Source organism: Helianthus annuus, chromosome 15 (assembly GCF_002127325.2).
Source record: "Helianthus annuus cultivar XRQ/B chromosome 15, HanXRQr2.0-SUNRISE, whole genome shotgun sequence".
NCBI classification, from domain to species: Eukaryota; Viridiplantae; Streptophyta; class Magnoliopsida; order Asterales; family Asteraceae; genus Helianthus; species Helianthus annuus.
This window is the reverse complement of record NC_035447.2, coordinates 61,383,055-61,398,871: the sequence shown is the minus strand read 5'-3', so window position 1 is coordinate 61,398,871 and position 15,817 is coordinate 61,383,055. Positions and strand designations below refer to the sequence as shown.

At 37.3% G+C, this 15,817-nt stretch overlaps 1 protein-coding gene across 3 annotated transcripts; it reads left to right on the top strand.

Annotated features, from left to right (window-relative positions):
- Positions 1–2,105: 2,105 nt before the first annotated feature.
- LOC110878635 (probable LRR receptor-like serine/threonine-protein kinase RFK1) lies at positions 2,106–9,730 on the top strand. 3 transcript variants are annotated; one of them, XM_022126972.2, is made up of 23 exons: positions 2,106–2,304; positions 2,806–2,980; positions 3,495–3,566; positions 3,665–3,733; positions 3,824–3,895; positions 3,982–4,053; positions 4,131–4,202; positions 4,294–4,365; positions 4,468–4,539; positions 4,633–4,704; positions 4,777–4,848; positions 4,933–5,001; positions 5,095–5,160; positions 5,240–5,302; positions 5,452–5,499; positions 5,592–5,635; positions 6,524–6,915; positions 7,626–7,968; positions 8,048–8,166; positions 8,238–8,448; positions 8,537–8,768; positions 8,844–8,994; positions 9,166–9,730. In XM_022126972.2, the coding sequence occupies exons 1-23, from the start codon at positions 2,211–2,213 to the stop codon at positions 9,544–9,546; spliced, it is 3,033 nt and encodes a 1,010-aa protein (XP_021982664.1). In that variant the 5' UTR covers positions 2,106–2,210; the 3' UTR covers positions 9,547–9,730. The 3 variants fall into 3 exon arrangements, with proteins under 3 accessions (XP_021982664.1, XP_035840524.1, XP_021982666.1); XM_022126974.2 differs by having other exon boundaries at positions 2,167–2,304; positions 2,806–2,972; XM_035984631.1 differs by lacking the exons at positions 3,665–3,733; positions 3,824–3,895 and having other exon boundaries at positions 3,495–3,560.
- The last annotated feature ends 6,087 nt before the right edge of the window (positions 9,731–15,817 follow it).

The window sequence follows — 15,817 nt, the reverse complement described above, 5'->3', positions numbered from 1 at the left end:
AAACTTGGGATGATCGCTACTTCTTAATCTGTTTACAAAACTTAATATTGACTTGCAATTTAGTTTAGTTCAATTTAGTTAACGAAACCAATCAATCAAAACTCTAAAATTTATATTTTCTGCAACTTAGTTTAATTTACTCATTTAGTAAAGCTACTTAGATAATACATTTTCCACAAACTCCCTATGTTCGATACCCACTTACCGCTATCTATTTAGTTGTAATTGGATTATTTTTGAGTGAGTCTTCGACCTCACGTCACATATAAACGAGTATTTATTTCTCTTTAATTTGAGTATAGTATTGTCATAGTTTTTTTAATTAACAAAATTGATGTGTTATGTGATTAACGTTGTGTTCCCGAGTTTAATAAACAAAAGAAAAGAACAGAACATGAATTAAGGAGAGAAAAGAAAATGAGTAGAAAGGAAAATTTTAATTACCTACCGTGTTCAAAATCAGAGGAAAAGTAAGGATTTTATGTATTAAATAATATTTCCTTCCATATTTCTCCAATTTGGAAGGACTAAAAATGAAGGAAAAAGACATAAGTTTTCCTTTCATTTCTCTCCATTTCCTTCCTTAAAAAAACTTTGGAACACGACTTTTTTTGGACATCCTTCTAAATCCTTTCTTTTCCTTCGTTAAATGAAACTTGAGAACACAACGTAACAATGTCTAAAGGTGAGTAATAACTGAATCGTTAACCGAAACTGAACCGAAACCAACCAAAAAACTGAATTAACTGAAAACTGATTAACCGAAACCCGAATTAACCAAAAAAAGTTATCAACTTTTTTGTACCCTCATTTAACCAAAATTAACTGAACCGAACCATTTATATTTTCATATATTTCTATCTTTTTTACATTCAGTTCATGTATTTCATATTTATACCCCCATTTTATATATTTGTAGCTCCATTTCATGTACGTATACATCCATTTTATGTACTTATACCTAAATTTCATGAATTTATAATCAAAAGTTTTAGACTAAGTTTGGTTTTGGCTATTAACCGGAATTAAATGAATCAAACAAAAAATAGTCAATCTAACTGAATAAACCAAACAATTAACTGAAAATGTATTGGTTAATAAAATAGACTAATCGATGACCTCGATTTCGGTTGAGGATAACAATCTAACCAACCGAACAATGCACACCGTGGCAATGTTTGTGTGTTCCCGCCCCATTGCACGTGCACATATCAGTTATTAACCAAAACCGGTTATCGGTGAGCAATAACTAAATCGTTAACCTAAACCAAACTGAAAACAGACAAAACCGAACTGAAATCAACCAAAAATTAAATTAACTAAAAACCGAATTAACCAAGAACCGGTTATATTTTTTTGTACTTTCGTTTACCCAAAATTAGCTGAGCCAAACCGAATCATTCATATTTTCATATATTTCTAGCTTTCATACATCCAGTTCATATATTTCATATTTTATATCTCAATTTCATATATTTATACTTTCATTTCACATATTTATACTTTAATTATATATTTATAAGCAAAAGTTTTCGCCCAAGTTTGGTTGTTGCAATTAACTGAAATTAAATGAACCAAACCAAAAACTGTCAACCTAACCGAATAAACCGAAATGATTAACCGAAAACCAATTTGTTATTAAAATAGACTAATCAATGACTTTAGTTTCAGCTTCGGTTGAGGATAATAACCGAACTTATCGAACCATGCACAATACAATGAAATGGATTACCCAATTACGTCGCTTTTGATATATATCTATCACAATGATACGATAATAAATATTATATGAATAAGAAAACTAACAAAAACGAGTATTACAATACGATATGTCAATCCCGCCGTATTGTGCGACATCCTGCTAGTCAAGAAGAATAGTTTATCAATAATCAAATCTCTGATTTGTTTTTCTTTATTTTCAATTTTCAATGAGATAACGAACAGCTCACATGTGACATGTTACTATGTTAGATTGCAAATCAATAGTTTTCCAACAGGACCCTATAAAATAATAGAAAAAGAAAAGTTGTCCTGATTATGACTACCTGATTAGGACCAGCATAGCTTACTATACAAATACAAATATATTCTGACTTCTTGTTGTATTCAATCTTCAAGAATTGGAACACATTTGTCTAACAATAAATTTCACACCCATCATCCGTACCTTTAGTTTTCTCCCCCCACACAACTCTTTGACCCCTGCAACAATGGTGGCAACAAAATCTGAAAGTTTGCTGCTTCTGACTCTCAGTTTTGTCATCTTGCTAAGATTCACTGCATCCATTGTGCCACAAGAAGAAGGTAACACAGTCTTTTGTGTGATAAAAATCATTACTTTTTTAGGTTTCAAGAAAAGGGGTTGTGGATTCTTGATTTGGTTTGTCTTTAAATTTATTTTATTATTGCTTCTGCAAGAATCTTGATTTTGCCATGGATTATGTTATGATTTCATAGCAGAAAGTTATATATGTTAATTTCGGTTAATAAAGTTTGCATCTTTATCAATCTTTTTTGGCTAAAGTGTAAGAATTTAAATGAATTTTGGATTTGAAAATGAGATGGTTTGACTTTAAAAGTCAAACAAATTGTATTTTCATGATTGGGAGTGTATTAATATTTTGTTCTGGGTGTAATTTAGGGAGTAATTAAGTTTAGTGATTTGTTAAACCAAATGGGAAATCCCACATGAGTGGTTTGACTTCTAGGTTTGACTTATATATTTAGCATGAGAAATGATCTTGAATTATTCACTGAAATACTTACCAGATTATTATCTGATACCTTTATGTTAATTTGATTTAGTGGAAGCTGTTGAGAACATTCTTGCCGATATGAATGCAACAAATTGGAGATTTGATGGTGATGATTGCAGTCTTGATATGGTTTCTGAAGTGCCAAGGCTATCTCAAGAAGCTAATGCTAGCATTGGATGTGATTGCAACATTGGCAACAACACCGATTGTCATGTCGTAAGGATGTATAAATCTCTTTCCTATAGTTCTATTCACTCATGTTCGATTTCAAGTTTCAAGTAAAGAATACTTAGCGGGCGTTTGGTTCGCAGAATGATTTGGAATTGGAATTTGTATAGGAATTAGAATTTGAAGGAATTGGATTTGAATTTAAACATTCCAGTTCGGGTCAAAACGGTTCGCTTCGAAACGGTACTGGTCGAAATGGTACGGGTCGAAACGGTTCGGATCGAAATGGTTCGCGTCGAAACGGTTCGATTCGAACCAAACGCCCCCTTATGTTCCAAAAAGAGGGCACTTTGACTTTAGAAGTCAAGCTATGCATTTTGTAACGCAATTCATATTGGTTTTCTTTACATGACTATGTCCACCTCTTTTTTCATGTCTATTATTAATTTTCTTGAGATTTTTTAGAACTGTTAACATCTTGACTGTGAGATTAGCATATCTTTGACCTTAAAGTCAATGCTACAGTCGACTCAAATTTTGGGAATTTATCTGATTCTTTTGTATATGCAGCATACACAAGTTTTACAGCCTTGATGGAGTACTGTCACCTGAATTAGTAAAGCTTCCTTACCTCCGGTCAATGTGAGTCCTCTTTTAAATACATGCTTAACTTAAACGTCAAATGTTTTAAGTAATCGAGATTTATTGAAACTGAAGTATATATCTTGTTCTATTTTCAGAGATTTTGCTTACAATTACTTAAGTGGCACAATACCGCCTGAATGGGGTTCAACACAGTTACAAGAAATGTGAAATCTCTATTTTACCCTTGAGTTCCATAGTTTTTAATGTATTAGAACTTAAAGTTGTGAACTTTGAACATATCCTTCCATATGCAGCTCTCTTCTTGGTAACCGTTTAACCGGATCAATCCCACCGGAACTAGGCAATATCACCACCCTCACACAACTGTATGCTTTGACTTTTTATCATATGGGTCAAAATCTTTTGTGTTTATATGGATTTTTGTACTCATCTTGAAAACAATCTTGATCAGTAACCTTGAAGCAAACCAGCTTTCAGGAACGGTTCCATCTGCGTTAGGGAGATTAACAAATTTGGATTCATTGTAAGGCTGATTAAGTTTTTCAGTTGCAAATTTTCTTCCTTTAATTAAATTATTTATGCCATGATATTAAATTACAGGATGCTGTCTTCAAACATGTTGACCGGAAGGCTGCCAACAACCCTTGGTCAACTAGGAAATCTAACAGATTTGTAAAATCTTTACTTTATTCCCTTAGTCAAAAAATTTCGATTCCACCGTTTTCTAAGGCTAAAACTGAGAGTCTTGTTCGTTTACTTGCAGTAGGATAAACGCAAACAACTTCAGCGGGTCGATACCTGATTTTATACAAAACTGGAGATTGCTTACTAGATTGTAAGATGTTTCATGTTTTCTTTTTTAATATTATAACTGCATTTAAGTAACTGCATAACACGTTCAGAAACGTTATAATTTTAATGTTTGGATGTTTTAAAGAGAGATGGTGGCGAGTGGACTCACGGGACCTATTCCTTCAAACATATCTCTTCTTGTGAATCTAAACGATCTGTAAGTTACAAATCTTTTCTTGAAAAAACTTTTCTTCTGTGTCAAGAAAGTGATTTATTAATATATAGGTTACATGTCCCACATGTCTGGCAGGAGAATTAGTGAAGTAACCGGACCGGCTCAAGCTTTTCCTCGGCTCAACAATACGCATGGATTAATAAGATTGTATGTAGATATTTCTAGCTTTGACTTTTGTGTTGACTCGTTTGAGCTCTGATATTCCATTCATTAATTTAGGACCTTGAGAAGTTGCAACATATCCGGAGAAATACCGGATTATATCTGGCAAGTGAGAGAACTTGAATTGTTGTAAGTATACACAAAACGAGCCGTGATACTAATCCTTGGTGATTTATATGTTTGATGACATCATTTCTCGTGTGCATATGGCAGGGATATAAGTTTTAATAGGTTAGTAGGGAGAATATCTAGTAACATCTTGGGGAGGAGCTTAAGATTAGTGTACGTTTTAGTAATTTTGACTTTTCTTGTGCTTTGTTGACTATTATAAAGCTATATGTTACTAATTAAGCATCTTAATGCGGATTTGAATAGGTTTTTAACCGATAATATGCTAAGTGGAGACATTCCGGATACGCTTTTGGTAAATGGAGCTAGCATGTAAGTTATGTTTCTTGAACAATTATGTTAAAATTTAATGTTGGATACTTAGTTTTTTTAGTTGACTAATGTCTTGTAGTGATCTTTCCTACAACAATCTTACATGGCAAGGACCTAATCAACCTGCATGCCGACAAAACACGTGAGCATCTTATTAAAAATTACGTGTTGATGTTTGTTTAAACATGAGTTGTTACGTGTGAATTGTAACGATGAACACAATTTAATTGACACTCTTTGTGCTACTTGGGACTTTCTTTGATGTTTGTTTTCTTGTTGTCTTCATGTTAGGAATTACTATGTAAACTTGTTCAGAAGCTCCTCAACGGGAAACCCAATGTAAGATAGATTCCATTGCTTTTTACTAGTATTTATATGCTTTTGTTTATCGTATGTTTCTCATATGCATTTGATGTTTGTATTCTCAACAGACAGGATGTGCTCTCGTGCACGGAAAATGTTAAGTGTCCTAGATGTGAGTATATTCTACCTCTAAATCTGTTATAAGGATTGGGTTCAGATGAAAACCGTTAAATAATTAGAAAACCTAGTAGTTAATATATATTACGCCCCGCTTGTGGTATGCGCATATAATGTATATATGTGTGGGCCATCGGGGGGCAAAAGTGAAAGTGCACTAATTTTAACGTTATTTTACTAATTTCGTGAAAATAACGTTAAAAGCTGAGGACGGTTAATCATGCATCATGTGGTGGCGTTATAGCTGAAAGACAAAAGGGTACATGCACTAATCGGTCTTTATCCCGATTGCTGAGTGTTATGTGCCTTATGTCCAAGGCTTGATGCAAAACTACTATCGAGCCGGGGGTCTCACTTGAAGCAGCCTCTTTATTCCTACGGGGAAGAGGTAAGGCTGTCTACATCTTACCCTCCTCAGACCCTACCTTTGCTTTGCTATTGGTGGGATTTACTGAGTATGGTGATGATGAATAGTTAATATATATAAAATTAAAGAGCCTTCTTACTATTGTCAAATCACTTTGATAATGGAGTATACGAGAAAAACGGGATGATCGAGATTGTGGAACAGACATAGTTGTCTTAGATCTCAACCATCCATTGAAAATGATCCAAGGCCAAAAAGTGGTTCCTTTGGATTCTAATTATTTACTGTCTAATGATCAAATGGATGATCGAGATTGAGGTGGAACGTGACAAAAAGATTTATGTAGCCAGTGATATTATCAAGTGGATATAGCTTCCAGAGTTATTTTATCGAAAAGAGTTGAATCGTTATCTTAAGATAGTTTGTTACTTTTACTTGGCATAACTCTAAAAGTATGACACTACACAATCTTATTTGTTCTTTTTATATGGTTTTAATACATTGATCATTTGGAAGATGCGTGCTCTTTACATGTTAACTGTGGTGGAAATGATTTAACGATTAAAGAAAGCAACGGGCAGTCTGTACTTTATGAAGGAGACGCCAATGTAGACGGTGGGGCCGCCAGGCTGTACAAAGCCGCCAGGAACTGGGGACTTAGTAGCACTGGTGATTTCATGGATGACAACATTTTTCAAAACACGCATTACATAGAATCTTTACAGGGGAATACGAGCTTACCTGCACTTTATACAACCGCGCGTCTCTCACCACTTACACTCACTTACTTCAGCTACTGTTTGGAAAACGGTGAATATTCTGTTAAACTGCATTTTGCAGAGATACAGTTCACTAATGATAGCACGTATAGAAGTCTGGGCAGGCGGATATTTGATATCTACATTCAGGTGATAACCGTTTGATGTTCTCTAACAGCCATTGGATGCCCTGATAAGTCAATCCAACGGCTACTAGACCTGTAAACAAACCGAACGTTCATGAACAGTTCGTGAACTTGTTCGATGGGAAGTTCGTTTATTTAATAAAAGAACGAACATGAACACACATTTTTGTTCATTTAATTAAACGAACAAACATGAACACACGTTATGTTCGTGAACGTTCGTTTATTTGTGTTAATTTATGTTCGCTTATTTACATTTGTTTATGTTCGTTTCAATTTAAATACGTAAGTAGTTATATTTATATAAATATTAAACATAAAAGGAACTTTCTAATCACTAATTTATATAAAAATTACTTTATGTTTAATCAATTATGTTCATGTGTGTTCATTTATGTTTGTTCAATTATGTTAATTTTGTTGGTTATTGTTTGTTAAATTAAGTTCGTTTAAGTTTGTTTGTTTATGTTCCTTTACGTTCATGAACTGTTCGATTAGGCTTTAAACGAACAAACATAAAGGAACACGAACATGTCCACTTTCTTTATAAACGAACATGAACAACAAATTGTGTTCGATTATATGTTCATGTTCGGTTAAAGTTAAATGACCTAACACGAACATGCCTTTGTTCGTGTTCGTTCGGTTCATTTAAAGGCCTAACAGTTACTAAATGTGTAATACAAAGTGCTAAATGAGTTGTATGTGATTTAGGGGCGGCGGGTCAGAAAGGATTTTAATATCGAAGATGAGGCTGGTGGTGTTGGAAGGCCAGTGGTCGTGCCATTTAACGCTAGTGTGACTGATAGCATCTTGGAGATCCGGTTTTACTGGGCGGGTAAAGGGACGACTCGTTTTCCTAAAAGAGGAGTTTACGGGCCTCTTGTATCAGCTATTGACGTTGACCCTTATTTTAAAACTTGTTCGATGGGTGGAAAAAAGTCAAATAAAGCTGTTTATATAGGTGTTGGCATTGGTGTCCCATTTCTTGTTTTCTTGATCTTGGTAGTTTTGTGGCGGAAAAAATGTTTTAAAGGTCGAAGAACGAATGACAAAGGTGACGACTTATTTCTCTTTTAACTTTCTTGTTCCATTTGTTCAACTGGTTGCTGATGCAAAACTCTTTTTTTGAACAGATTTTGAAGGAATGGAGCTTAAAACGATTTCGTTTTCTTTGAAACAACTAAAGATTGCTACAAACAACTTCAAGGCTTCAAACAAAATCGGGGAAGGAGGTTTTGGGGCTGTTTTCAAGGTTATAACGCGTGTTTTTAACCTTTGGCTGATTATAGTTTTGTGTTTGTAACGTGTGTTTGATGGCTTCAGGGTACGTTGAGTGATGGCACGGTGGTTGCAGTGAAGCAGCTTTCGTCTCACTCAAAGCAGGGAAACCGTGAGTTCTTGAATGAGATTGGTGTGATTTCGTGTTTACAACACCCGAATCTTGTTAAACTTCATGGATGTTGCATTGAAGGAGATCAGCTGTTGCTGGTTTACGAGTATCTGGAAAATAATAGCCTTGCAAATGCTTTGTTTGGTGAGTGTTCATTGATTTTCTTGCAAGTTTGACTTTGTTAGGTTTCAACGCTTTATGAACGAACACCTATTTAATTTCTCTTATCCAGGTAAAAGTGGATTAACGTTGGATTGGCCAACAAGGTTCAAGATATGTATCGGGATTGCTCGAGGTTTAGCTTTTCTTCACGATGAATCGAGGATCAAAATTGTCCACAGGGACATTAAAGCCACAAATGTGCTACTTGATAAAGATCTCAACCCAAAAATTTCGGATTTCGGATTGGCAAGGCTAAATGAGGACGATAAGACTCACGTTAGCACACGAGTTGCCGGAACAATGTAAATTTCTCATGGGTACATTCCTTTCTTTGATTGTTTCAACGTGCTAACAGTTTCCGTTGATAATATGCACAGTGGATACATGGCACCCGAGTATGCTCTATGGGGTTACTTGAGTGACAAGGCAGATGTTTACAGCTTTGGAGTTTTGCTATTGGAAATCATCAGCGGGAAGAACAACACCAGTTACGTACCGATTAACGATTGCATTTGTCTCCTAGATTGGGTAAGATTCAAGTTTTCATAAACTACCAATCTGAACGGTTCGGTTGTGTCAGTTAATTTGGTTTCGGTTCGGTTAATCGGTTCTCTGCTTGCCCTGTCCGGAAACCTAATGAATGAGAATCAGTTATTGGAGTTTTTAGATGTTTATTTATTTATTGAAGTGATTATGCAGGCTTGTCGAGTGGAAACAAGTAAACAATACGAAGAGCTTTTCGACGAGAGATTGGAGTCGGCAATCAACAAACAAGAAGCGGAAACCGTCGTGAAAGTAGCGCTTTTGTGCACCAACGGTTCACCGTCGATGAGGCCGACAATGACGGAGGTTGTAAACATGCTCATCGGAAGAACCTGTGTACCGGAAATAGTTCCGGAACGAACGGATAACTCTGAAGATCTGAGATTCAAAGTGATGAGAGACTTTCGAAGAGGTGAAGGAAGTCAAACTGTTGGTCAAACGCAATATTCTAACACGAATCGGACTGATACGAACTATTCTTTGACATCTAATGATGATGCGTTTGAGATCCGGTCAGTTGATACAAGATCGTACTGAAATTCAGGTTCGATCGTTCGTTAACTAACGGTGTTGACTTGTAGAATTTTGCAATAAATTTAGTTATCAATTATCAATAGTGTACGACGGCGTCACAGAGGCACGTGGTGGTGGCTCCCCCTTGTTTTGGTTTCGCAAATTTTTTATTTTATTATTATTATTATTTATTAAACATTGGGGGATGTAGCTTCTTAATGGTTCAGATCTCTTACTGGTTTAGCATTTAATGGTTTAGACTGTTTGTTTCACGAGCAGATGTCTGAATGGTTCAGACATTTGCCTCTGAATGGTTAAGTTTATACAAAGTCTGAATGGTTAAGACCTCTAATCTGAATTGGTCAGACATTTGCCTCTGAATGTTTAAGCATTATACAGGCTCTTAATGGTTTAGACCTCTTACTGGTTCAACACTTAATGGTTCAAACCTCTTACTGGTTCAGCACTTAACCATTCAGATGTTGCCAAACAGCCAAGATAATGTTAATATTAGTTCTTTAATTTAGAAATATATTTATAAATGGCTCTCACTATTTTCACATCTATATCTTATTCCCACACTTATTTTTTACTCTTACTCTCTCTCTCTCTCTCTCTCTCTATATATATATATATATATATATATCTGTGTATATAGAGAGAGATAGAGGAAATAGATGTGTTAATATTAGCTCCCTTAATTCACATCACCGGACCATGCATGGGTGATGGGCAGGGGTGGAGCGGCGTGACTGCAATCATGACGTGGATGAGTTGATTTGTGTGGGGCCCTTTGCCTTTCTCGGGTTTTATAAATTTTTTTGAATAACGGTATGTGGGGGTGGTGGCAGGGATAGGTTGTAGAAGAAGATAGGTTTTTTTTTCGAACATGAAACTTCATTAAACAAGCAAGTCCTCAAATAAAGGACCGCTAAAAACAACCTTACAATATATACAAAGGGAACTTCACCCACTCTTGCCACTCAATATTTTCAAGACTAGAACGATGTTTAAGCCAAAGATACGTCATCGACTTTACAATTGCTACAACCTCTAAAACTCTAGGTGAAGAATCCTGGAATACCTTCTTGTTGCGCTCCTTCCACAATGCCCAACATGTAACCATAATAATACCTCGGAGTATCTTCTTGCCCTACTTAATCATCTTCAACGAACTCGGCCACTTCAACAGGTCATCAATAGAATCAATGCTAGACAGGAGAACTTGACACCAATTCCATATTTTACTCCACACCCCATATGCAAAACCACAACGAACAATTAAATGGTTCACCGATTCCTCATCTGTGTCACACATCGGACATGACCTGTCCGTGATCTCTATCCGCCTCCTTACCAGAGCCAAACGGGTTGGGATTCTGTCCTTTTCAATCCTCAACATCAAAATGTTAACTTTAATCGGCACCCACGTCTCCCACCTCATAATCTGGTTCGGCTGCACATAGCGGTCCTTTCTCATCCATTCTTTGACAACTGCAACCGAGAATTGCTCACTTCTATCCGTCCCCCAGACCCGCGTATCCTTGTTTCTTGTATACCGAACCTGAGACAGCATCCACGAGACATCTTGCATCTCCGAAATGCTTTCCACAGTTGAAGCATTCAGGTCCCAACTTTCATCCACCCCCATTGTTTCACCTATCACCTTCAATCTATCCTTTACTAAACAGTTTTTTTGGCTTTCCAAAGAATATAAATACGACCATATCTCCATTAACGGAACCGTTCCAAACCAAACATCCTTCCAAAACCTTATGCGTTCTCCATTCTCAAGGTTACCTCTAATAATTTTATTTAGGCGTAGGCCGTTAATGAGGAGATTGTCCAAGAACACTACAATCGACTTCCAACACCCGGATAAAGCTTTTTTGACACGTAGAAACGACCATCTATTACGGCCCCCGTGAATGCTTAGAATAACCCTCCTCCACAAGCCCTCATGATCACTTTTAAACCGCCACATCCATTTAACTAATAACACTGTGTTAACATCCGATAACTTAGATATACCCAATTCCCTAAGCTTTTTTGGTCTAGTAACCACCTCCCATGAAACCCAATGCATACCTTTTCCTTCTCTACACATGGACCAAAGAAACTTTCTCATCAATCTTTCAATAGCTTCAATCACTGCAACTGGGGCATTATACAACGAAAAATAATACACTGGGAGACTCGCAAACACCGATTTAATCAACGTGAGCCTTCCACCTATAGAAAGCGTTTTTGCCTTCCAAGAAGATAGGTTTTTAGGTTAGAGGAATTCACACTTTAACCTTTTGTTATTGATTTTATTTTATTTTCTTTTTTTTAAGTTTTTAAAATTTATTGTTAATTTTATTTAATTATTTATCGAATTAGTTAGTGTTGTTTTATTTAAATTAATGGGGAATGATTAAAAAAGGGGCCTAATAATTTCACATGGTATCATCTTATTATAACATGGTTGATACGGGCCGTATAAGGTTATACGGCCCGTATAGAATAAAGTGAACCGACAAAGGCTGTGCCAGCAGGATGACACTTCCTGAGTTCGCCGTTGCCTTGGGTCTGTACTCACAGGAGTACTCAGTGTGCAAGGCATTTTTTGATGCGCACATCAACACGTCCAGTGACGTGTTGTGGCCTTGATGGCGCAATATTGGGTCCGGGGAGTTCGCGAAACCGACTTCGCGATCCCCGAAGGCACGGGTGACTGATCTTTACGACCCGTTACACCGATACCTACATCGGTGTATCGCCATGACAATCGCCGGCCGTCATGATAGCAGGGAATGGGTCACCCAAAATGACCTATTCTACTTGCACGACTTACTTACCGGCGGGGGGGCCAACTTGGCGTACAGGTTGGCCGCATATCTCGCCAAGTACGCTTTTAAGCGTACCTCTACCCACATCAACTGTGGGGGCTTCGTCACCCGTCTGGCGAAGCATTTCCCTCGCCTCTTGTCCCCGCAGGTGGCAATGGGTATGACCCTGACACTCCAGCTTGACAGGGTTGGGAGGGACACAGCCCAATCGATGGGTTTGGCTCACGAGGTTGAGGGAGGGCGGCTGGTTTGGGCGTATGGTGTGGGTGTGGGACCCTAGGGAGAGGGAAGCAAGGGGGAGGGAGGCGATGGAGAGGGAGGCGAGGGCGAGGGAGAGGGAGGCGACGAAGACGGAGGCGTGGTACATGAGGGGGTCGATCATATTGTCGATCGATCACAGGTAGCTGTGGAGGATTTACAGAGTGATCGCCCGTACGTTCGATGGAGCGTGAGACAGCGTGTGATGCCTCCACCAGGGGTGGAGGAGAGACTCGTTCAGGTCGAGTCGAGACTCGGTCAGGTCGAGTCAGATGTAGCTGCAGTCAGACGGGATGTACAGTGGATGGTCGAGGCGATTGTGGCTATGCATTCTGGCGCGCCCCTAACTCCACGAGCTGGCGCTGCACCACCACCACCACCACCGCCGTAGCTGCTTATTGTATTTCTTTTTTTTTTTTGTTATTTTACGTTTGAAACATTGTAAAAATTTATCTTTTTGTTTGTTTTAGATGTAAAACATTCTAAATATTAATCTTATGTTTAGATGTTAAGTTGTTTGTTTAATAATTGTTGTCGTAGTTTATCATAATCATATCACATATTTATCGTTATACAAAATGGAAACTTATTAAACATTATAAATACGTTTAACTACAAACTCGTAACATAATCCAATATATACAACACTATTTTAAAGTTTACAAAACTTATTAAACGGTTTCCCGATTGCAACCAAAAATTAACTTTTCTATACATATTTATTGTTTTACAAAGTGGAAACTTATTAAAAATAATAAATATGTTTGATGCGTGTTAGTGTATATATGTTTTTAGATATATAATTAAGCCCTTTTTACACTTTTAGCCAAGTTTTAAATTTATAAAACACGATATTTACTAACACTAAGCACACATATGGGCAAGTGCACCCATCGTGGACGTAGTATAGTGTTGGTAAGATACCGAGGTCGTCCAAGGACACAAGAGCTTTTAATACCCGTTTATCCTCAACGTCTAATCAAATCAAAAAGGTTAGAAAAATGTTTTAAACTAAGAAAAATAAAAACTAACTAAATGCTGAAAATAAAAATAAAGTAAAAACAGATAGACAAGATGAATCACTTGGTTCCGACACGTGTATTAGTATAACCTTTGATTATTTTCGCACTTTTGCACTTGTTTAAGAGATTATCTTAGTTATTGTAGTAGGCCCCTCTTTTGAAGGCGACGTTACCCTCAACCCAGTAGTTTGAGTCAGCAAGGATACAATCCTAAAGGGTCGGATTATTGAAAGATAATGAATTAAGTTATTAATGCAAATTATGGTAGGCCCCGCTTTTGGCGGTGACGTTACCCTCGGCTAAGTAGTCTGAGTCAGCAGGGATACAGTCCTAAATAGCCGGGTTATAGTATTAATAGTAGTTAACTTATGAGGGGGTCAAAGAGTTTGGATCCCCGCCATCCAATACCTATGGGCATTGAAGGAGATCCTACTAAATTTGACCCAGGTCCCAAGCAGGACCTCTAAACACTGAACAAGGGCAAGACCCTTACCAAACCGTTCCCTTAACCCCCGACCAGGTAGCCAACATACCTCCATATAGACCGTGGAGATATGAATGGTGAAAATCTTTTATTTTATATAGACAGTAAAATAACGCCAAGACACCACGGACAAACGATAAGGAAAGATCACCTTCAACATAAGTAACTAGTTATTAAAGTCATTAATACAAAACCAAATAAAAAGTGCAAAAGATTAAAAATAAAAAGTATTATACTAAACACTTGTCTTCACCAAGTGATGTAAGAGACTTAGGCAAACATGGCCTTGATTGTCAAGAACTCTTACGATCAATCTTGGATCCCGAGACGACTCACACACTCTACGATGGACAATGGATGATGGTGGTGGATGATGGTGTTATGGTGGTGGTGGGTGGTGGATGAAGTGTGAGAGAGGTGGTGTGCCAAGGGATGAGAGAGAATGAAGCCAAGCTCCTCTATTTATAGGCTGAACAGAAGGCTGGACACGGCCCCGTGTCCGCTGGACACGGCCCCGTGCCCGCCTGACACTCTCTCTCTTCATTAATTGTAATTGCGAATTACAATTAATGCGCCTGCTGTACTTTCACCACGCCCCCGTGCTCGCTGGACACGGACCCGTGGTGGGCAATGGAAGCTTCTACTGGTTTGTCTTTTCTGCTGCTTCCTGGGCACGCCCCCGTGTTCGCTGGACACGGGGCGTGTTCAGACTCTGTTTCCTTCTTTTTGCCTTGGGAGGTGCCGTTGAGGGTCCGGGCAGTCCACTTTTGTTCCTTTTCTTGTATTTGTGGTAGAATTAGTGGTCTTTTTGCTTCTTTTGTGATTTTGAGCTCATTTCATCCTGAAAATACAAAAGGAAGACAAAAACACTCTTTTTCCAACATTAGTACTTAAAAAGGGTTAGTTTTATGCCTTAATTGATGTGTTTTATATGTTGCATTTTACACACATCAAATACCCCCACACTTGAACTTTTGCTTGTCCTCAAGCAAAACTCTTTAAATGTGGCTTACACTCCCAAATGGAATAGGTAGAAGAGAAGTTTTTTAGCTTGTCCTAAAGTGTCGGGAATCCAAGGTTTTTATAGGTTTTATTTTTAGTTATTTACAATCCTATTCGTTATGATTTATTTTGAACTTTTCATAAGATAAACTACTTAGTTGGGCATAACATGCCTTATTAAAATTCCATTTATATACAAGTTCACATACCTTACGGGAGATCACTCAACACTCGGCCGAAGGTGTATATTTTAGTGAATCACTCGAGAGCGGCACGGAACTTACGTCTTCCATAGGCTTGCCAAGCAATCAATCCTACTCCTTTTTAACTTTTTACCTTTGTAAATATCAAGAGGACTTTTGGGGTGAAGGCTTGGGTTTAAAGGTGGGTGGTTGGTTAGTGGTTAGTAAAAAGGGCGAAAATCGTAACAAGTGTCGGTTTTCGTAGAATACCTTGTTTTTAGTGACTTATTATTTTTGAAGTATTTCTTCAAACAAGCTTTTGTAGCTTTTGTTTGTTTTTGACTTCATCATCTAGTTTTTTTTTTTTTTTTTTTTTTTTTTTTTTTTTTTTTTGATATCACTTGAAAGGGCAAGTTGACGAAAAACCGAGCTTGTTACTAAAATAAAGGGGAAAAAAAATGAAAAAGATTTTTGGTGGGTAAAAATGGTTTTTGGGGTAATGAAATGAAAGGTTTA